This window comes from Seriola aureovittata, chromosome 21 (genome assembly GCF_021018895.1).
Source record: "Seriola aureovittata isolate HTS-2021-v1 ecotype China chromosome 21, ASM2101889v1, whole genome shotgun sequence".
Lineage (NCBI taxonomy): Eukaryota > Metazoa > Chordata > Actinopteri > Carangiformes > Carangidae > Seriola > Seriola aureovittata.
This window is the reverse complement of record NC_079384.1, coordinates 14,289,658-14,312,879: the sequence shown is the minus strand read 5'-3', so window position 1 is coordinate 14,312,879 and position 23,222 is coordinate 14,289,658. Positions and strand designations below refer to the sequence as shown.

Genomic DNA, 23,222 nt, shown 5'->3' with positions numbered 1-23,222 from the left:
TCTATATGCAGTATGTCTGTTCTTTTATGTGTGTATTTATGAGTATTTTTATGTGGAGAATGTTTTTTTTTTTTGTCACTTCACAGACATCCATCAACAAGTGTGTCAAAGTGACAGGTTTTTTGTGTGAACAGTAGTGGTAGTGTGGAGTGTGTGAGGCTGAATTCAGGAGTGAGGTCAAGTGTGCGAACATGAGGCAGGAGGGAGGAGAGAGAGTGAGAGTGGAGAGTGTTTTTTTTCTGAGAGTCTGTCAGAGTCTGGTGGCAGTCGGAGGAGAAAACGCTGAAGCTCGGCTTATTCAATCAAGCTTCTCCCTGTGACCAGAGCTGGAGCCTGCGGCTGCTTCGGTCTTCTTTTAGTCAAGTATGACGCCGTCTTAAGGGGGAGTAAAAGAACAGAGATGCTGAGAGGGTACTGTTAGCCTGAAACGCTTGTTTTGTCACAAACTCCTGAATTCACAGTGTTGTGATGGGGACTGTCAGTGAGCTGTGTGCCTCTAGTTTCCAGGCATTTCTCTGTCCTACTGTACGACCAGGGGCACCTGCTGCAGCCACAGGTAAGCACTCTTAAGAAAATACACTTGAGCTTATGAATAATTCTGGTACCTTGATGAGCAGAGTCATTTTTGAGCTGTTTGAACAGGCTTTCTCTTACATTTGTATTTAACTCTTTAATTCTTCTCTAATCATATTGTATTTGTAGTAACATAACTTTATTTATAAAGCAGTAGAAAGTGTTGATGTGACACAGTGACACAGTTTATGTCTATAGACCATCACATTTTTTAAAAAGAATTTCTTAAAACCTTGAATTATTAATATTTTCAGTCATTTACAGGCGTACAGACTTTCAATGAAAAATGACTTGAAATAAAATCACTTTATATGTAAATAGACCATATTATAGTTATATTTTATACATATTTCTGCTGCATTTGTGTGTGTTTTTTTACAACATTGAGCTGTTCTGTAATAGTATTTTGAGTTATTGTGAAGAAAGCTTTGTGGATTTTTATAGACGCCTGTGTTAAAATTCATGTGTTTTGGGTCTCTAGCAGCTTTATACTTTGTTAAATTGACTAAAGGAGAGGTCAGACTTATAGCTGAGTTTGTGCTGAAAACAAGGATACCACGCATTTGGGGTACAGGAACGGTTTAAAAGGCAGAAATGAATGCATGGAAAGCCATCAAAAATGAACCAAGAAGGTTGGACTTCTAATCACTTATCATCATTTTTAATTTTACAAGTCTTTGTTGGTTTTATGTTGCTTTTGTGTGACTCTTGACAGCGTATAAATGACAGACAAACACAGCGAGACATGGAGAGCAAGACTGGCACAAAGTGCTATCAGTGTTCAGTTGCCGTGGTGATTTGTAGTTAGGTTATCGAGACACAGAGCGCTGTGTAGTTTGTGTGAGTTTGTGTGTGTGAGTGTGTGTGTGTGTCATGCTGTGTTTTTGACATTTCTCTGGTCATGTACACACATGAGTCAAGCAAACTGTGTGTGTATGTGTGTGTGTGCGTGTGTGTGTGTTTGTGTGAGATGGTGGGCTTGATTTGAGAACATGACGCACACCCATCATCCTCTGGTCCAGGATCCTCCTCTCCAGTGGGTGCTTTAGTGACATAATCTCCATCGCTGCCCACTGTTCTCCCTCTGCGCAGGTGCTTTCGTACTGTATTTCATACTGCTCATTCAAAAGCCATCGTTACACAATGAAAGCAGCCAGGTTATTACCATTTGCAATAGCACTTCATGACTTTTCTTTCGGGAGCTGGGTTTCCCCTTCTCTTTCCATGCAATTTCTTTTGCTTTCTTCTTTATTGTTTTTAAGCCTCAAGGCCTAAACAGCAACAGTGATGTTTTTCATAGATGAGCCCTTTAGCTGTGAGGTATAGATTTACTCAATCGGCTATAGTGGCTTCCTCTGAGAATGGTTAACAGCTCTACATTCACCATTTATCTGGAAACGTATCGAAGAGCTGGTTCAAGTTCTCATTCATCTTTATTCGTGCAGATAGTTTTGCTTTAATTTGCCCAGGTTTTGCGATGCCTCCACCCCTATACAGTGGAGGTGGAGCCACGTCTCTTTCCATAAGCAATGTCCCTGTTATTCTGGATAATCCACAGACCTCACTGTCAACAGTTTTCATTTGAACTGCTTCCTACCAGGGAAAGGTCGCCATGAAAACTGTTTACGGGTTGATATTTACTAAAAGGGGAAAAGAAACATGTCTTTTATGTGGGTGAGACGACCCTTTAAACTGTTAAATTGCAACCGCTCTTCCTCATCCCTCCCATCCTGTTTTCGGTGTGTCCAAACTCTGAATAAAGCAGTGATTCAAACGCGCAGCTGCAATCCTTTGCCCTCCTTTCCTCCATCCTTCCCTACATCCTCTCTTCTCCCTTCCTCTTTCCCCTCACACACAAGCCATCCATCTCTGTTCTCAAACCTGCTTCCTCAAGTCTTCACACCCATTTGGATAAATATGTCTATCTTCAGCAGGTGGGGGGATATTATTTTAGAGATAATTAAATTTCATTTCACATTGTGTCACGTATCCTCTTCCTGTTTGAAGGGAGAAACTTATGTTGCTGCCAAGTCTTTCATCATTTCAACAGGGTGGAGTGCTCCAACCTGAAACATTAACACATATTTGCAGGCCAAAACACATTAAAACTAAATTTATGAGATGATACACATATGCAGAGAAATACACACACACATCTATAAAAACAGAGATGTACTGATTTAAGCATGCAAACTCATAAACACATTTTTTTTCACTTTCTATTTCTCCTTTTCTCTCTACACACATATGCTTTCGCCATGGTATTAAAAATAACCAGAATGAAATACTAAATCAAAAATGATTAGATTTTCAAATTAGATATTAATTGAGATATTGAGATTTTAAATCAAAATTATGACTTGGTACTTCAGAACTGGGAGATAATAAGACGTCATTTTGAGTTAAAAAGCATAAAATTGACTTAAGAAGTAGAAATTTTGACTTTATAGTTCAAAGTTTTGTCTTTCAAAATTGTGCAAACACATAAACACATTTTGTGCAAGATGTTGACAGTTGAAAGTCAAAATACTGCAAACTTTTCTTTACACATGCTTATTGAAACTGTGTCTGTCTTAGAATAAAAATAGCTGAGAAGTTGACAGTCAAAATGATGAAATACTACGTCAAAATTACAAGACATGCTGGCTGAAAACAACATCGCAGCCAGATACCACTCCTATGAGATATTCAGTCAGAGTTATCATAGTGAATTCTAATATATTCATTGGCCTAGTATATTTGCATTCTATGCTGCCTCCTCCTTTTGATTTTCAGAGGCAAATACACTGTTTATTCCATTACATTTATTTGGCAGCTATGGCAGCTGGTTAATTTATATTACAAAACATCACTGCAGATTAAACTAACATTATATAAAGAGATGAAAATGAGCTCCACCTCAACCAGCCACAACAGTCATTTAGTAAGCTAAGTATCCAACTACTGTAGGGGTCTTTTCCTTCTTCATTTGGGAGTTGTCATCCACTCTTCTGTCAGGTCTTCAAGTTCTAGAGGTAGTTTTAGGCTGTCTAGCACACACAGCATGTTTATGATCTACCCACAGATTTACAGTGATTGTTCGAGTCAGGGGACGGTGAGGTGGATTTTGAGGTCTGCTTTGGACCTCTTTTCAATGTCAGTTTCTTGACTGACTGCATGACATTTGCATCCAAAATTTAATGAAATCCATTCTTGCATTTCCTGTGCCACTGACTGCCACACAACCACAAAGCAGAATATTTCCATTTCCTTGTTTAACAGCTGGCAAAGGGGGGTTACTAATCTGTTTGCTGCAGAGGTTGTGTTGACTTCCTTTCACTTCAAAACTCAACAAAATATGTAATGTTTCCAGGATAGATAGATAGATAGATAGATAGATAGATAGATAGATAGATAGATAGATAGATAGATAGATAGATAGAGTTTGTTGGCCGCTCTCTGATTGGCTGCTACTGTGGAAGCCACGCCCACGCCATCCTGCTCCAGCACCGGCTGTCTCTGCACAGACAGTTGTCATTAACTGCCAGTCTAACGGTAACTGACTGACAAAGCACCGAGACATTTCGACCTTTAAAGTTACTTTAAAGTGGAAAACAATAACGTTATCCTATTTCCAGCGTCGCCCAGCAGCAGAGACATGGTCTTAAAGTCGGAAGACGGAGTTGGTGAGTTGCCTGACCCGCTTTAGTTACGTTACAGCAAGTAGGGCTAACTTACAGGCTAACTAGCTAACGTAACTTTAACTAATGCTACGTAACTGAAGTAAGCACGTAGATGAATAACAGGTAGTTTCGTGTGTTTTGGCATTTAATTACCTATATAAATAGCGTAAGCAACAAGTCCTCATCTGACTGATTTGTTAATGCTCTTTGTCAGTCTTCATTAACTGGCACAAGGGATCCATTCTTATTAATCTGGATTGAGGCCAGACCTCATGGGGGTTTGTGCTTATTGTGCAGCACTTAACAATTCATGTGTCTATAAATACAGTCAATGCACCCATTTATTGGTCAGAAATGAAGGAATTGCCCTCTTAAATGCTTAGGCGGTTTAGTTGACTTGGCTGCAGGGACTTCTGTGCTCAGTTTTCTAATTTATGTGACCCAAGAGTTGGATACTGTCAACGGTACAAGACTCCAAAAGGTCACCACAGAGAGGGAGAATTTGCCACAAAAAAAAAAAAAACCATAACTAACTTTAGTTCAGCTTCCTCACAGCTGCACTGGTGTTTCCTCTAACATTTTGAACCACTCTTACAGGATGTGCTTTTTCACTGAGGTATCTGATTCTGTCAGCTGGGAAATATCTGTCAAAATAGATTACAAAATCTTTTTAAAATAAGTGTCAGGTATGAAAAAGTTTGAAATTAACATATATTGGTTTTAAGGTAAATTGGCAGCTAGGAGCACAGATAGCTTTTTCCCCACTTCCCAGTGAGTTTTGCCTTATTTTTAAGCATAGTTCAGTCCCAACACTGGTAGTCCATTTTGTTCGCCTTTTCCCTGACAGATACTTTCTTCACTTTCTGTCTGTCACATAAGGATATTTTCTGTCTCGGGGCACATTTTGTTCTCCCCGTTTCATCCCTTGTTGGATTTGTTTCAGTTTTCTTGCTTATTGGACTTTTGAGCCTTAAGGCTGTATGAATGCGATCAGTCACCAGGGAGTTTACCATAACCACAGGATTATATCACTTGGTTGAGCTTGTTATCCTCAGGCAAGGGAACATTGGAAGGGACAATTATCGCTTTGTAAACACTGAAGTGGACAATTATTGCCTTGTTAATGGTGCCAGAAGCTGAAATTCTCCATCTGTAGAAGGACAAATAATTTTCTAGTCATAACCACACTGCTTTGCCTTGGGTCCTGGGTCAGCTGCCATCCTGTTGTTGGTGTGTGTTCATTCCTACAAGAAAACACGTGTGATGAGCAGAGAAACAACTACTGATTTAATTCTTTACCATATTTCATTTTGAAGACGCCCTCACCATATTTAATTTTGCACCTCCCCACCCTCTTTCTCCCTTGGACACTGGTGGCCACGTGGGGGAGCCTGTGTTTGATGCTCTGCTCATTGATGGAGGCAGGAGGGAGGAGTCAAGATGGACAGTGGGCGGGGGGGGGTGAGGGTTCAAGGGTTTCCCCCTCACACACACACACACACAACTCACACACTCAGGAACACACTTGTCCTCATCCTCATTTAGCTGCAGGCCTGCTCCCCTCCTCTTCCCTCTGCTGGAATGAGTGCTTGAGGATTAAAGAGGCAGGGAGGCTGGACTAGAGGACCACAGGATTGGGATTGGGATTGGGAAGATCAGGCTGGACTGGATTAATACTGTGCTGTTGGAAACACGAGGCTGGACTGCAAGAAAGAGGCTGTTTTGTACTGGAACTGGTGACTGGGTTAGACAACTTTCTGGACTCTGGAGCTGGAGTGAGACTCAAACAATGACTACTAAAAACTAAATTAATTGAGTGTTTTCGGCTGCACTGGGACCAGTGAGACTGCTGGTGAAGCTTCTCAGCGCACACACGCTTTCTCTGGTATGAACCCCAGGATTATGACACAAATGTGTAGGTGTTCAGTGCGTCATCATTACTTCTGCATTAGAGCTATTTTGCAGAAAGTACCCTGAATGAGTGCCCGTGTGTGTGTCGTCATGTCTTCCTCAGAAACCTCATGAGAGCCGGAAACCCAGTCAGATTGTACGCTTTGGTAGCTGCTGATAGATCAATATGGTTAGGTTTTTTCCGTATGTCACTGCATCTTTCAGAGGATGTGATGTGTTGCATAACTTACAAAGCGGAGAGTGGAAGTAAGATAGAGAGTGAACTGTAGGTCTGGATATGTTGTTTGCCCTGAGCAACTGCTCATCAGCAGCATTGCTATGACAAGGTGTCCCATTACTTGAGAACACAAACACACACTCTGTGACCTCTAGACTATGCAGAGCAGCTGATTGAGGAGCCTGAAGACACATTTTGTCATTTATGTCAGAAAGGGAGTTTTTTTGTGTTTGTTTGCTTGAGAGAAATGATGATATGACAGTGTTTCATGAATCCACTTGCTGTTATTTCCTCTCCTGATAAAAAGCCAGGGGGAGGAAGTGAGGGCAAATGCCAGTTTCACTGCCTCCCTGCTAACAATGGTGTGTTATATTCTTGTCCTCGGGTTTATAATAAGAGCTACTCCGGCCTACTTAAAGCTTCTCTCTCTGGGCAAGGGGCATGTGTGTAATGAGCGAGTGCGTCACTGTCTGTGTTCGCAGTATGTAAATAATACCAGTATTCAAGGCTTCAGCACCTGTCACGCCACACTGGACTTTACTGTATTTGCCTTTAGTCAGAGGTGGAGTACTGCAGTAGGAATAATGAGTTTTCTTATAGATGTCCTTTTTTCTGGTTGGAAATTCACCCTTTTGCACAGACCTTTACCCAAAAAGCTGCAGTTTTTAATTAACAAATTAGTTTCAGGGTGAAATATATCATTCTTAATGCTCAAGTTAACCTAAAACCCTTCTTAAAGATAAACCTTGATACATTTGATTTGATTTTATTTCGTTTCATTTTTTTTCACATGTATGAAGAGTTTGGTTTGATTTGATCAATAACAGGAAATCAATGGGAGTGCACCACTTTGTTTTAGGGCTGCAACTAAAGATTATTCTCATTATAGACTAATCTGTTGATTATTTTCTTGGTATATCCATTTAACAGTTGGTCTACAAACTGCCAGAAAATAGGGGAAAACCCCTGAATAATTTCCCCAGAGCCCAAGTTTATGTTTTGAAGTTTCTTGTTTTGTCTGAAAAAGTTTCCAAAATCCAAAAAATATTCACTTTCCACTAATAGAAGACAAAGAAAAGCATTGGAGGAGCTAGAACCAGTGAAGTGGGGACGTTTTTGAAAAATGACTTGAAATTATTAAATGATAAGGTCAATTTTTGATCAACTAATTGACTAATTTGGCTTCTACTCAGTTTGATAATTTTATTGTATATGGGATTTTGCATATATTAAATCTGCAACATTGTGATGCCTCAATACTTTACCTTACTTGCACCTCTTCTTCTTTAATCCCTTTGTTTCCCTGAATTGGTCCAGAGGTTGACACTGAGTCACTTGGTCATGATGGCAAAGTGGAATGAACAGTTAACTTGAATCCCTCAGCGTGACTCCTCTAATGAGGCTGACAAACAGCAGCAGCAGCACAGCTTGACTCGCCCTCTGTGGCTCCTTGTTACTTTTTAAATTTTGCCTTTTCTTCATGTTTATCTCCAGTTATATAGCATTGAATATGCTTCAGAAAATAGCCATAGCAGAAGCTTTATTATGAAGCACCCAGTGGAGAGGAGCTGATATTTATTGTCTATAGTGAAGAGGTATGATATTTGCAAATAATCATATGTAAAACATGAAATATGCAGATCAGCAAACTAACTCTTTGGACTGCGTTCCCTGTCTTATCGTTCTTTCCTTTTTTTTTCCTCTCTCATGTTTTCATAAGAAAAACCACAAGCCAGTCACTGACAGATCTGCATTTCCCTCTTCACCTTATCATTCCTCTGCAGATATTGTGTGTGTGTCAGGGCACATGAACTTCTGTTCTATCAGAGTTCACACTTGGTCATGTACAGTTATGGGTGTGTTTTATATGGAGGGTGGAGGGCGGCATGGATATTTGAGCTTAACAGATACAGTTAAATATCAAGCCTAATGTACCATTTTATATTATTCATTTGATGTTGCTTTTGGTTATTGAAACCAATGAAATCTAGCTGTTAATTCAAGCTGTAATGATTAATTGATTAGTTGTTAGGCAACAAATTAATAAGCAACTAAATCAATGAATCATTTATCATTTTTGTAGTAAAAATACCAAATCCTCAAATTTGAGAGTTTGTTACTTTTACTCATCATAAATTACAGTAAAGTGACTAACTTTTGTTTTTGGAGTGTTAGACAAGCAAGAGCTATGTGACATTAATTTGGGCTTTGAGAAACTATGATGGGTATTTTTCACATTGTGTTTTATAGGAAGAGAGATTAATCAGTAAAATAACCGACAGAGTAATTGATTACGGAAATAATAGTTGGTTTCAGCCCTGCAGGTAATACTGAGGCTGATCCTTTTCAGCAAATGTAAAAATGAATTATATACTTTTAAAAAGTTACATCATTTCACTAGATATGCAATTTAATTTAATATCTGTAACTATGGTTTAGTCTTTTCTTCTTCTTTTCTCTTTGTCTTCATTCATTTTAAAGTCAGATACAAAAATCTTTTACTGCACTTTGTCATTTTCTGTAATGTAGTTTGGCGTAATCTGCTTCATTGTTTTGCAGCTTTGCACCAAGCATATCTAAATTGTTAAGTCAGTACTGAAGCAAGTAACTGTATTGATTTAGTCCTAGTTAACACTATAGTTAGCAGCACCTTTTACTCTGATAAAAACACTCAGCCAGTTTTATTTAATCCTTTCAGAAGTTTTCGCCCATTCTTTCAGAGAGTTCAGTCTCTCAGTGTCTCACACCTACATGTTCTCTGTCATTAATCTTAAGTGTTTCAATGGCCTCGAAAGCTGCCTCTGTTCTCATAATTGCTACTCAGTTGTGGAAAATATGAACGTTGCTTCTTAGCAGTAAGAAACTAAAGTGGAGAAGATATTCATTGTTATTGTTTCCTCCTTCACTGTGAGCAGTGATATTGTGGCCAAAAGCTGTTATGTTTCAGCTTGTTTGTGTGTGTCTGTACATCTGTATAAAGCAAAGGGGGTTGATTTCATCCTCTAGTTTGGGGTTTGGATGGTGCGGGGGGGGGGTTATGGTTGATGGATCAAAGATTGCGTTGCCATAGTGACCCAGAGCAGTGGGACTCTCAGGTCTCTCATCTTCCTTTGTACATGTGTGTGTGTTTATGCAGTGTGTCTGTTCTATGTGTGTAAGAGAGAATATTTGATCTTTGTGTTTGAGTGCTACACGTACTTCTCTCTCTTCTCCTCAGTGCCTGATGACCTCAGTCCAGAGGAGAAACAGGAGCTGGAGAGCATCCGCCGTAGAAAACAAGAGCTCCTGCAGGACATACAAGTAAGAGCAACACTCATGCTGACTCCCTTACACTAGAAATGTCCCGAGCTGATGACAGGGCTGTATTAGGGCTTGGGATGGGGTTCGATAGCATTTTGTTGAATCTGAATCAAGTTCAAAATCTTAAGAATCCCTTATAGAGCCTTTTCAAGTAGTTCGTTTGGTGCTGATGAAGAGATCTTTTTGTAAAAGAAAAACAAAACAAAACAAAAAAAAATAGTTAATTGTGATTTAGGGAAAAAATGACCAGACGAGTATGGCACTGACACTAATTGAAACTATGATACTTAACAATCAAACCTGAACCAAGGACATGATACTGTATTTCACCACATATTTTGTCACTGCTGTGTGACGTTCAATAAGCCTGTCCTGACTAATTTTTCCTTTTGCTGCATTTGCTCCTCGCAGACGTACTTTACCAAATTTAGAAGGTTATGCCTTTAATTTTGTCAGATACATATTTACTCTACATTTAGCTAAATCTAAGTATTAGATCGGACTCTGTATTGGCAAATACCCAATATTAAAGGAGTTGGATTGGGAAAACTTGATGTGGACATCCCTACCTCACACTGTTTATTTCTTAAAGCAGTTTGTTAAACATGAAGCAGAACTTGAGCTGAATTTATCTGGAGTTCAGCTTCTTGACCTTCATACTATTTCTGTTTTCTGTCTTCTGTGATTACTGCTCGAACAAAATACTTTCTCAACAGGGCAGCAATGAAAGGGAGTTTGTTTTTGTCCCTGCTGTGAACCCTGCGGCTTTCTGGACTGTTGCAAGTCGTTTTTCTTTAACATTACATTTTTTTAAAGGACAGTTTCACAAATTTTACAATGCGGGACAAAATCCACTGTCCCCGTTCTGTGTAAAATATAATAAAAGTTTATCTGAAGTGAATATGAAGCTCAAGCTTTCTGAGTTAGACAGATCAAAAGGGAACCTTCCAAAGTTAGTATAAAATTTCCACTTTGTGTTTCCCTGGACACTTTGTCTCTGTTGCATTGCAGAAGAGTCACAAAAAGAGGGAATTTGGTACAAAAACTCTGGTTTTGGAAGATAGCCACTTGATTTGTCAAACATATTAACTTCAGATAAACATTTTTATACAGAAAGCAGATTGTGGATTTTATCACACGTGACCTGTAATTGACATTAAGAATGGATATTTTAATGGTCAGTATGTACAGGAGGAAAAACAGTTAGGCACCTGACTACTGTTTCGAGACAGACTTGAAAAAACGTGAACTTATCCTTTAAACCATTTTAATTATTTCAGACTGGGGAATTGCATTTAAAACAAAATCACACAGTGTATTGTTTGCTTTTCCATTTTTTTCCTCACATCAGTTGTTCGGGTAGTTCTTTCTTCTCTCTTTGTCCTTGACTAGATTTGTTCCTCCATGTCTAGACCAGTGAGCCTAGGGAGGTGTGCTTGTGTACATATACGTGTGTGTGTGTGTGTGTGTGTGTGTGTGTGTGTGTGTGTGTGTGTGTGTGTGTGTGTGTGTGTGTGTGTGTGTGTGTGTGTGTGTGTGTGTGTGTGTGTGTGTGTGTGTGTGTGTGTGTGTGTGTGTGTGTGTGTTTGGAGGGGAGGGGGGTTATAGGGATATGACCACCAGAGCGTTACTATAAGCATTCAAGACAGATGATCCTCTTTGTGTTAGGATGCATGTGTATGAGGGGGGTGCACCTCTCTCTCTCTCTCACACACACACACACACACACACACACACACACATAATGCCTCCTGAAAGTATTTACACACTTTCAGTTTTTTTCACATTTTGTTATGTTGCAGTCTTGACAAAGTGAAAACAGAATTTTGGAGATGTTTACCGTGGTAACAGAGGTGACCGAGAACTCCAGGGATCCTGTGTGGAGATGGGAGAAGCTTCAGGAAGGACAACCAGTCTTAGACGTCATGTCTGGTATCCTCCCGACATGACGTTTAGAATTGAGGACAAAAACAGTTCAGTCTTGGTTTCATCAGACCAGAGAATCTTGTTTCTCACAGTCTGAGAGTCCATTAGGTGCCTTTTTACAAACTCCAAGCAGCTTTCATGTGTCTTTCACTGAGGAGAGGTTTCGTCTGGCCACTCTGCCATAAAACCCAGGTCCTTGGAGTGCTGTGCTGCAGTGACGGTTATTTATAGTTATAGTACGTTCATTTAAACAACACATGTAGAACATAAGAATACTGGGCTTTTATTTAACGTTTTTAACATTTATTTGTCAGGGTTTTTTGTTTATGATGATAAGAACAGCTTTAGCCCCCATCCTGCAAAATAAATTTACTCAAACAAAGAGCTGATGCAAACAATCCTGCTAATTTATTTAAGGTTGTGGGGTGAACTGATGCAGGGGGTTAACCTGCCCCTCCAGGCAGAGAGAGCTAGAGGACACGCACAAAACCCAGACGCTCACCATGCCCCACTCAGTAACAAAATTTAAGGGATCCCTATCAGAGGTGAATGAATGTCTGCTGATATATTGTTATCAGATTTTCTAAACCCTCAAATATCAAAATTGGCACTAGCCTTAAAATCCTGTATCACTCAGGCTCTAAAGAAGATGACACTAAGACTCAATAAGGGATTCTAAAGAATTCAGATTCAGTAACTGGATTCAGAACAGGATTCGGATTCAATAAATGCTTCCAAACACCATCCCTAGTCCTCAGTCAAAACACACACTCAGAAAAACACAAAGACACACAAAAAGAAAAGGCACACCCTCAGGCTCTTGGTAGATTGATGGAGTTTATTACTGAGGTAAACTCTCGCTCTGCGTTTCTGTCCTCTTTGCCCCACCCCAGTCTTGCCCTGGGGGCAGATGGGTAATGAGCCATGAAATATCCCCGTAATGGAGACAGAGGATGCTGTTCGTTTATACAGGGTTGTAGCCATGGAAACGCACATGGAGGAATCCAGATAACTGAAGTTATTTACCTTAGGTTTGGGTGATGTAGCCTGGTTCGTATTCACTGAGGAATTGTAGATGGTTCTAACTTTAATCTAAGACTCTGGCCTTCTCTGCTTCTGCTTCCCTTCTATTATTATCTTAGTTCATTATCTTTTCTGCTGGGCTCAGTGTTTCTCCATCTGTTTCTCTCCTCTTTTCTTTCCTCCTCTAAACCTCTGCCCCTGAGCAGCTTTGCTAAGCCAGTCAAAGTCTTTGATCCTGCATACTCCCGTCTCTCCACCCGTGTGACACTCACACAGACCAGGGAGGGTGTCAGGGGGGAGTGGGCTGATAAATCTAGGTCAGCACAGGGGAGAAGAGAGGAGGAGCAGGGAGAGGGAAGCGAGGAAAGGTTGGTCGGCTCTGACCCCAGAACAGGTGCTACAACTCCCAGAGAGGATTTTGTGCAGAGAGCGGCTGTTCCACATAACTCCAGCCGAGAGGAAGAATGAGTTGCACAGAGAGAGAGAGAGAGGGAATCACATCTACTTCTTTTAGGGGTTTCTTACTGGGTCATGTCTCCACTTAGAAGTGCTTGTCTGGGAGTGTTGGTCAGTGAGATATAGCTGGAACAGACAACCATGTGTAATGCATTCTGCTGATGCTGAGATCAAAGCACCCCTAGGGGTTCATCAAGAGTCAGACATCACACAAATATCACATGTATGTATGTCTCTGCTTGTTTCGTTTCAGTTCCCTGCTCACAGGCGAAACAGAACAATCATCCTTTTTTTTTTCTTTCCTCTTTCTGTTTCTTCCCTCTCCTTCTTTCCCTTCTCTCTTTGTCTGCTCTCAGAGACTGAAGGATGAGATAGCAGAGGTGACCAATGAGATTGAAAATCTGGGCCTTACTGAAGAGAGGTAAAGTATCTTTCAACCAACATTTTCTGTGCATGTGTGTAGGCAGCTATAGTCCACTCAGCCTTTGTTTTAGTCCAAATGCATTCATGGAGAAAGCTGCAAAAATGACCAGAAAATCAGCCTGACACTCAGAACACAATTTACTGATTTAGGACCACAACTTAACATTGTTAAGAAAATTTTATCTAATAATCATTTAGTGTGAAATCCGGAACAACACCCTCACATTTTCCCAGAACCCAAGGTTCAGAGGTCTTATTTTGTCAACAGTTGAAAACCCAAGGATATTCAGGAAATACGCAAGGTCCATTTACTTAGCTGTTAGCTGAGCTTTCAAATGTATTGAAAGCTTCACCGTTTTCCCTTGAAGGAAGCTTGGTGAAATGTGTCTTCTAGGTTAACCTTGAGTGCCCACACTATTCAGTTTACAATTATATATTATATATGACTGATATATAACAGAAAAATAGTAAATTGTCACATCTGAGAGGCTAGAAACAGTGATGGTTTGGTATTTTTGCTCAATTAATAACGTCAACTTATCAAAATGGGTATCCATTCATTTTCTGTCTATCAATTAATCGATGAATCAACTAATCCTTTCATCACCAGTGGGTATTTTGATAATATAAGTGCATTTGCAAAGCAGTTCATCTGGGTTCTTTTTTATTATTAATTATTTTATTATTAATATATAAATTATTATAAATTTGTTTTTAGGAAAAGCATGCAGAGGAATAAACAGATGGCCATGGGCCGAAAGAAGTTCAACATGGACCCCAAGAAGGTGAGAATTAATCAACATCACATCCTCATAGGGCTACAACTCATTAATTTCAGACCTGAGAAAATGATGAACAATTTTTCCAGTCCAAGGCAATGTCTCTGAATGACCTGCTTTATCTGAACAGTCCAACACATTCAGTTTACAATAATAATAAAACAGATAAAAGAAGAAAATACTCACAAACAAGGAGCTGTAACCAGAGAATTGTGTATTTTTTGCTTAAAACTGACTCAACTAATTGAGTGCCTTTACATGCACACTAGTATTCAGGTAATAACCAGTATCCTGGTTATGTTTGGCACATGTAAACATCTAATCCTGGTTTCAGAAACTTGGATATGCTTCTCTGAGTACTCCGATAGAAACTGTGATGTTGTGGCATGTAAACATCTCATTCAGGTTTTTCAACATTCTTTGTTGGTGCAGAGCAGAGTGATGGAATATTTTGGGAGGACAGAATTGTCCCTATCAATATTTGGTGAACTCTTTTGCACTATCTTTGATGTGAACTCATATTAGATCATTCCAATGTGCCCTCTATGTGTCACGTCTCCAAGGCAACCGATTTAGGCATGCGAGCATTTGATTAACTCAAAGGGCGGAGCTATCTGAAGGCTCACGTCATGTGAGGATATGACAGTGGTACCTAACGTCACCAGAAAAATGTCAACTGATGTTATTTAACCATGTTAGCTAGTGTTATCTAGCAAGCTAACCCTGGCTTCTGTCTTCTGTAGGCTAGCAGTCAGGTTGCTAGCAGGAGTAAACATAAAATGGTGGATATATCAAATTATGAGTTTAATTGCTGTCGAATAATCCCATGAAAATGTCACCATGAATACTATGACATTTTTATACCTTACTACACTACGACGTTTTAAGCCTTGTGCTCAACAGTTGCGACCATGTAATTTGATTGGAGGAGAGGCATCCCATGAGTGCTGATACAGAGTATAGCAGTACTGGGACTTTTAACTACGTGTATCACTCTGCTTCACAGGTGTAATAATCGTTAATTAGCGTTATAGTAACGGTCGTTATCTATCTTACAAACTTTGCAAAGATAAATATATTTCCAGAAATACCCTTTGAATTAAATGATGTATGGTCGTCAAAAGAGGATGAAGGGAAGACGCTTGGGTACCTCAGCGCACACCTGAGGTAACGTGTAAACAAAGTAGCAAGCTAGTGTGCACTGTGCAGGTCAGGAAAATGTTTGCGTTGCTAGCAACGGTCTAGTACCAGTTTAGTTGTGGAAGTATTTGTGTTGGTGTAGCCAAATAAATTATGAAATAGACAAACAAATCATAATTTGTTGTTTTTTTTTAACTAATGTGGCGCTCATAGAACTGTTGTATGAAGGCAATATCACGCACGGCTGTGATTTGGTCACTAAGCTATGACTTTTTCTGCCCTGCTAGACCATGTCTTTTTTTAAGCCTTACGTTTTTATGCTTTACCATACTATGATGTTCTTATGCCTTACTAAACCAGGATTTATTTATGGGGCGGCTTTGTAGTGCTTTGGTTAGAACTGTCACCTCACAGTGAGAAGGGGGCGCCTCTCTGAGTGGTGTTTGCGTTTTCTTCCTGTGCCTGTCTGGGCTCTCTCCGAGTACTCCGGCTTCCTCCCACAGTATAAAGACATGGTAATTAGGTTAATTGGTGCCTTACTATACATGAGTATTTATGCCTTATCATACTATGATTCTTTATGCCTTACTGTACTGACATTTTTATACTTTAGTATACTATGACTCATGACATATATATATATGACATATATGTCACCTTCACCCTTGATGTGATCACTTGAGTTTGAAGTTGAGCTCGGATCTTCATATTCAGTGTATTTGTATTGTCCTGTGTATGACGCTCTGTCTGATTTGCTTGTTCTGATTCCCTCCCTCAGGGAATACGTTTTTTGGTGGACAGCTCGCTGCTAAAAAACACCAGCGACGACATCGCCCAGTTTCTTTACAAGGGGGAGGGGCTTAATAAGACAGCCATTGGAGACTACCTGGGGGAGCGGTAAGTGCTGCTAATTATATTCCTTCAAACTAATAGGCCTTTTTCACTGCAGGCATTTTGCCTTGTCATAGCTGGAAAAGCACTCAGTAATATTCAAGTCATGACAGTGAGGCAGCATCAACAATACTAGGATCCTAAAACCGAAGCAGCTAAAGGTTGTTCAATCATTATTAGTTTTATTATTTACAATTGTGCTTTAATTACTGTACATGTCAAAATGTCTTTGTGAAAAATGTCTATTTCTCATCAAAAGTAATGATAAAAACCCAATCTTAAAAAAGGATCATCCTGGTATTTTCTGTATGGACTTTTTCCAGAATACTAAATATCAGGCTTTATCAGTCCACTATAGTATACTGTATATATGAGCTTATGGTGCATTAGCAGTTCCAGATCATCCCTTAATCAGTTTTTATCTGATTCGTCACAGTTCATCCATCTCTCTCAGCTGCCAACTCAGTGAACTAAACAGAGCTGCAGTTCTTGATCCTGTTTTTGTTCTGTTTACTCCCCCCTCGTGTGCGTGTGCATGTGGGTGTGTGTTTTTTGTGTGGGGGGTTTTATTCTTGTGTTGTGCAGGGATGACTTCAACATCGAGGTTCTGCACGCCTTCCTGGAGTTACATGAGTTCACGGACCTGAACCTGGTTCAGGCTCTCAGGCAATTCCTGTGGAGCTTCAGGTTGCCTGGCGAGGCTCAGAAGATCGACCGCATGATGGAGGCGTTCGCACAGCGATACTGTCACTGTAACCCCGGAGTGTTTCAGAGCACAGGTACAGGAGTGTGTGTTTCTTAGAGAGAGAATAGCCAAAACACGTCTACAGTCACAGTTTTAAAGTAGGACTCAGCGATAATTCTTCCTCCCAAAATATCCTTTTCACAGCGTGCATTCTAGCCACATACGTATGTCCTGCTCTGAAATGTACAGACTCACAAAACACATCAGACAATTTTAACTCCTGTTGAAATCATCACTTTAATTCATATTAATTGCACATTTCTGTCTTGGCATCCACCACTTGGTGTCACTGAAGTCAGAGGAAATAAAAAAATAATACTACTAAACTTTATTAATGCAGCATTTTACAAAACAAAGTTACAAAGTGCTTTACATGGTTGAACCAAGATTTAAACATTTCAGGACTGAAACGAGGCAGATAAAATCAAAAAATTTTAAATAATACAAAAGTAAATTGGAATAAAACTCAACAATAATTTAAAAACAAAGAAACAGATAAGACATGTTGGAAATAAAAGTGTGCTAAGATAAATAAAAACATTGACTCTCTAAGCCTCAGACATCAACTAAGAAACCCTAAGCTTTTCATTTCAAAAATAAATATACAAAGGTCAAGAAATAATGAATAAAAGATTCATGTTCCAGTTGAAATTTTGAACTGTTTATTTTAATAGTCAGGTCTCAAATATTTATTTATTTTTTTAAACTTCTTTACAGATACCTGTTACGTGTTGTCATTCGCTGTGATCATGTTGAACACCAGTCTACACAACCCTAACGTGAAGGACAAACCCTCCGTTCAGAGATTCACAGCGATGAACAGAGGAATCAATGACGGAGGAGACCTCCCAGAGGATCTGCTCAGGGTGAGAGAAGTCAATTTTCCTAAAACAACTCTTTCTGACATTGGAAGTTTTAATTTCATTTTATTTTGCAGTGATGAATTTGTTTTAAGGTACAGGCAAGTCTCATTATGTCATCAGTTGGTTTTAGGCAGAATCAGGCGAATTAAACGTGTAACTTGGGTACAAGTTACTTTTCACAAATAAACACATTCACACTCACAATTTAGAGTTTCTGGAGGACATTTAAACTCCCACACAGAAAGAGCCCAGCACACCGGGTCAAGGTTAAAGGACAGACTCTTTTTTTTTTTCAAATCCACTCACATACTTGCATATACTTTGAAAATTAAAGAGATCCTTTCTTAATGTGATTCCAGTGCAAGGGATGGGGGACAAAATCGAGTCTTAGTTTGGTGTAAAAATATGTTCATCTGAAGTTAATGTGAGGCCGCAGTAATCCGAGTTAGAGAAAACAGATTACAGATTGTAATCTGTGGAAGTTGGTGTTTTTCTCTTACGTGTTACCAATCTGAAGCATCATGCCATTCATATCTGTGAACTAGTGATATATTGCAAAAATAATTTTTGTATCTTAGGTAAAACCCAGTAAGCCATGTAACATTTCCACATCATCTTTATCTCTCCTCCTCTGTAGAACCTGTATGACAGCATCAAGAACGAACCCTTCAAGATCCCAGAGGATGATGGGAACGACCTCACACACACTTTCTTCAACCCCGACAGAGAGGGGTGGCTTCTGAAACTCGGTACGTGCGTCTGTTTGTATGAAATAGTGGATTTCATTTTGATTTCATTCATTCAGTTGGACAGCCCTCTAGTGGACTGGATGTGTAACAGCTTCTTTAACACGAGGAAGATGAGTCACATTGACATTCAGAACAAAGTTGACTGTAATTTTAGACACTTCAGTTTTTGTAATGCTCATATGTTGACGTTGTTTTTGTTTGTTTGTGTTTCATGGGTTTTGACTCCAGGAGGTATGTACCCTTAAACTCCCCAGCTTTAATGCACCGCTTTGCCTCTGAGCTGCCCCCTCCCCACCTTTTTACCCCCAGTGTCTGCGCACATTCACCTCCACATCACAAGTTTAGTCAGAATAAACATAGATCATTCATTTTTCTATCTGATTTCACACTGTGCTTGATGTGAAATAGCCAATAAAGTTGTTTCACATCTGCTTCTAACTGCTGGACTCCTTGAACTGGCCACTGACCCAAGTTTTAACCTCAGCTGCTGCGATCAGCAGGGTTTATTTAACCTGCTGATTTGTGTCATCAGTGTGCTTCAGAGTGTCGCTGTTGTTGTATGAAGTCCGGTTTTCTGCTCCGGCTCTAACAGCTAAAGTTGTCTGTGTTTACCGAAGCAATTAGCTCACCTGTAATTTCTCCTCAGGTGGACGAGTTAAGACCTGGAAGAGACGCTGGTTCATTCTCACAGATAACTGCCTCTACTACTTTGAATACACCACTGTAAGTAACTCCTATTTTGACTGTATGGCAAGAGTAAGAACAGAAATATCTTCTCAACCGAAGGCTGAAGAAAGTTATACTTAGATCTCTCACATTGTAATTTATTTTCTCTCTGCTGTGTTTACAAGGATAAAGAACCCAGAGGAATTATTCCACTGGAAAATCTGAGCATCAGAGAAGTTGATGACTCCAAGAAACCGGTAAAACCTTTTATTCGCTCTTCTCTTTCTGCCACATTTTTGTCTCGGAGTTGACCATTTCTGCTGTTTTTCTCTCCACTAGAGGACACTAGCTTAGTGTCATGTGTGGAAAGAGACATCGCAATGACACGTTTCAATATATTAATCCCGAAGAGAGAAGTTGTCAAACTATGTAATTATGTTTTAAAAATATATTAATACTGAGTTAGGTATACCTAGCTAAATCAAATGCAGTCTAAGCCAATAGTCCTGCAGTAAAGCCTCCTTTTTTAAGGTTATAATCAGTTTTTGTTCAAACTGAGACGTGTTGATTCATTTATAATTTTGGAGGCTGCAGTTTGTGGTGCTGTTGAAATGTATTGCATTACAGTGACACAATAGTATTTCTATTAGTTTGTCCATCAAAAAAAAAAAAAACACCTGTAAAATGTAGCACAGGTCCACAGCAGCACAAACTACATACCCAAAAATTATAATAAAGTTGTTTTTTTTTAAGTTATTTTTTTGGGCATGCTTTGCCTTTATTTGGATGGCCACAGTGAGCAGAGTCAGGGGGGGGGGGGAGAGAGAGAGAGGGGATGACATGCAGCAAAGGGCCACAGGTTGGACTCAAACCCCGGCCACTGCGGTTAGGACTCGGCCTCCATGATACGCGCTCTTATCAGGTGAGCAAGCGAGGCGCCCCCAAAAATTATAATAGTTAGTTAGATCAACACGTCTCAAAGTTTCAAAACTGAAGATGCTTTAGTTAGTTTTAGCGATGTGTACCTAATAAACTTGCGGCTGAGTTTTTATCACCTTCATCCCCCATTAAAAGGAGCTATTTGTAAGTTTTGCTATCTCTACATAGCCAACGTTAGCATCAACAGCTGTTTACTCACCAGTCTAGAAGAAGTGTTGTGAGCTCAGCATCAAACTTTAGCCCCAGCCTGTCTTGTCATTTTCCAATAGCGACTCATTGTGGTGTTAGGTGACAAAGAAAACTTACAAATAGCCCCTTTAGGCATTGATGTATCCTATGTATCTTGTACCCATTGTGGTTGGATATCCATTAGCTGCCTCATTAAAAGGCCACCAAGTGTATTTCTTTAAAACATGTCTAGTCTTTGCAGATACGCATAAAAAAATGCTTTTTTTCAGCACCACAAATCAATTCTTTGTTCCCTTTTCATATCCTCTGTCGTCAGGAAGTCTGTTTACTCCCTCCAGCTCGAAACGCACCTAATTTGTGTTTTTGTACTTTTCAAACGTTTCCTGTTGAGATAAGCCTCCTGACTCATCTTGTTTGTGCTGCTCTTTCACCAGAACTGCTTCGAGCTCTTCATCCCCAACCACAAAGATCAGGTGATCAAGGCCTGTAAGACAGAGGCAGACGGTCGCGTCGTAGAGGGAAACCACACTTTTTACAGAATCTCTGCCCCGACCACAGAGGAGAAGGACGAATGGATCAACAGCATCAAGTGAGTCACGTCTAAACTCCCTCTCTCTCTCCTGACTGGAAGCCTTGTATCTAACCCTCCATCTTCCACCTGCAGAGCTGCCATCAGCAAAGACCCGTTCTACGAGATGCTGGCTGCTCGGAAGAAGAAGGTGTCGTCTCTGAAGGGGCTGTAGAGCTGCTGAGGATTCAACATTGAAACGACAAGTACAGTTTTGACTCACCAAAGCAGCAGGCTGGACGTGGACCTGATATTCCTGCTGCTGCAGACACTTGGACCTGCTACAGAGGATTCAGCTTTTAAAGAGGCTCTTATTTTGACAACCCTCTCTTTACAGGTTTGACCTTCTGTTGAAAGTTTCATTTTCCATCTACAGATGAAATAATTCAATCATAGACCTTTTTTTTTTTTAAATCACTTCATACAGACTATTTGATACACTGAGCCTCAGCTTCTCACACATTTCACTGGAGTGAAAACATGAAGAAGAGAGCGAGAAATGTTTTCATTCAGATTGGAAATGTAATCAGTGTGTAACACTGAAACCTAAATAAGGGTGAGGAAAAAACTATTGTGATGGAAATGCTGGACAGTTACAGTAAGAATCATATACTGGACATTATTGTGATTCAGATACTTTTCTAAAATTGTATATTTTAGTTAGTTTACAACCAATCTCTGTTTTGATCAGCTGAGCTGTTTCCCAGATATGGATTAAACCTGGTCCTGGACTGAACTGTAATGAAGATATCTACTGGAAAAACTTCTTAGTTTGGTCTGGTCTTAGTCCTTGTCTGGGTCACTGGCCTCTGGACTTCAGTGTTTAGTTTGTTGCCATATAAAAGCTTTTTTTTTCTAAGCCTGTTTTCTTACTGCTGTTGCTCTTTTGTCGAAGCACTGTTAATGGACATGAAGGCAATGCATAAATAGCTAAATATTTATTTATCCAGATTTCTTGTAATTTATTGTTTTCAGTTTTTGTCTCATTAAAACTTTGCAAACCAATATTCAACTGTGATTTGTTTTTCTTTCTTACAGCTTTCAAACCAGGGCTGGAAAATACTGTACGTCTGTTGATCGATCTTTACTGTGAATACTTTGCATTTAATTTAGAGAAAAACAAATAAATATTAGATTTAACAAAACAGAGTATCAACTGAAAACGTTAGTTTTGTGAGAAATTTGTTTCCATATCAGTCAATCCTGATCAGACTCTTTTTAAGGATGGATTCAGGTTTGAAGCAGTTTGACCAAAGAGCTACTAGAATAGGTCTGGTTTACGTTTTGTTATTGGTGATGACTTTATGCTACTTGGACCAAATCTTAACCACAAAATCTAGAAGACAAAGACAACTGCGAATGAAATACTGACATTAAAATATTTTTAAAACACTTATTGGTTTTGATCGATGAATCCTTTCGTCAATAAAATGTCAGTTTCTCAGGTTCTGAGGTCCAACACAAAATTTCAAATAATATTAAACAGAGAAAAGTGGAAAATCTTCCCATTTGTGAAGCCGGAATCAGCAAATTTTGTCCTGATTGTGAAATCATGTAAACAATCAGATCTCAAATTATTTGCAATTTTTCTTTTTTTTTTTTGTCAGTCAAGCTGATTAAGTGACTTGTTGTAGCTCTGGAAATGCTTATCTAATCTTTATCAGATGTAACCGTGCTGCTACAACACAATATTTTAACACAGTGTTGATGAATTTCTATCAGTGCACTCAATCAGAAAAATCAAACTACTGTATCTTATGTACACCAGATGTTTGTTGTCACACACGTCGACATTTTTCCCTCCCAGTTACTTCCTGCTGTTCTTATCTACATCTGATCATTTCCCCACTGTTGTCAGGTTTTAAACTCTTGATAAGGAGATGAAAGCGTCAGTGTCGAGGCCGAGCAGATAACAGTATGTGCTACAACTCAAGTTTAATCAAATCACACCCACAGTCCTGATGAAGCAGATTAGCTGAGTTCTTGACTCACTAAATAATACCTGAATAATACCTGCTTTTCCAAATCATAAATATATAAGTATTATAAATGTCTTCAGGAACTTTAAAGCAGCTATAATCAATATGTTTTTATAACAATGTAACAAATGACAATGTGAAAGTCTTGCTTGTAGTAATGAATCTGCAGCATCAGATACAGAGCTCTATAGCGAGTTTCAGCTCAGTTTTTAAGTCTCACGTT

General features: G+C 39.4%; 1 protein-coding gene across 6 annotated transcripts; it reads left to right on the top strand.

Annotated features, from left to right (window-relative positions):
* Positions 1–240: 240 nt before the first annotated feature.
* On the top strand, positions 241–22,027 carry LOC130162357 (cytohesin-1-like). Of its 6 annotated transcripts, none has more exons than XM_056366055.1 (12): positions 241–556; positions 9,581–9,663; positions 13,322–13,489; positions 14,210–14,276; positions 16,189–16,307; positions 16,887–17,080; positions 17,764–17,912; positions 18,547–18,659; positions 19,303–19,381; positions 19,510–19,581; positions 20,887–21,041; positions 21,117–22,027. In XM_056366055.1, the coding sequence occupies exons 2-12, from the start codon at positions 9,587–9,589 to the stop codon at positions 21,193–21,195; spliced, it is 1,272 nt and encodes a 423-aa protein (XP_056222030.1). In that variant the 5' UTR covers positions 241–556; positions 9,581–9,586; the 3' UTR covers positions 21,196–22,027. The 6 variants fall into 6 exon arrangements, with proteins under 6 accessions (XP_056222030.1, XP_056222033.1, XP_056222034.1 ...); XM_056366058.1 differs by having other exon boundaries at positions 242–556; positions 13,425–13,489; positions 18,547–18,658; positions 19,305–19,381; XM_056366059.1 differs by lacking the exon at positions 241–556 and adding an exon at positions 4,076–4,238 and having other exon boundaries at positions 13,425–13,489; positions 18,547–18,658; positions 19,305–19,381.
* Positions 22,028–23,222: the final 1,195 nt, after the last annotated feature.

Coding starts and splice junctions, on each gene's coding strand:
- LOC130162357 (XM_056366055.1), top strand. CDS start 9,587: ATGACCTCAGTCCAGAGGAGAAACAGGAGCTGGAGAGCATCCGCCGTA. Junction 9,664..13,321: donor AGCTCCTGCAGGACATACAA/GTAAGAGCAACA, acceptor GTTTCGTTTCAG/TTCCCTGCTCACAGGCGAAA. Junction 21,042..21,116: donor GAATGGATCAACAGCATCAA/GTGAGTCACGTC, acceptor TTCCACCTGCAG/AGCTGCCATCAGCAAAGACC.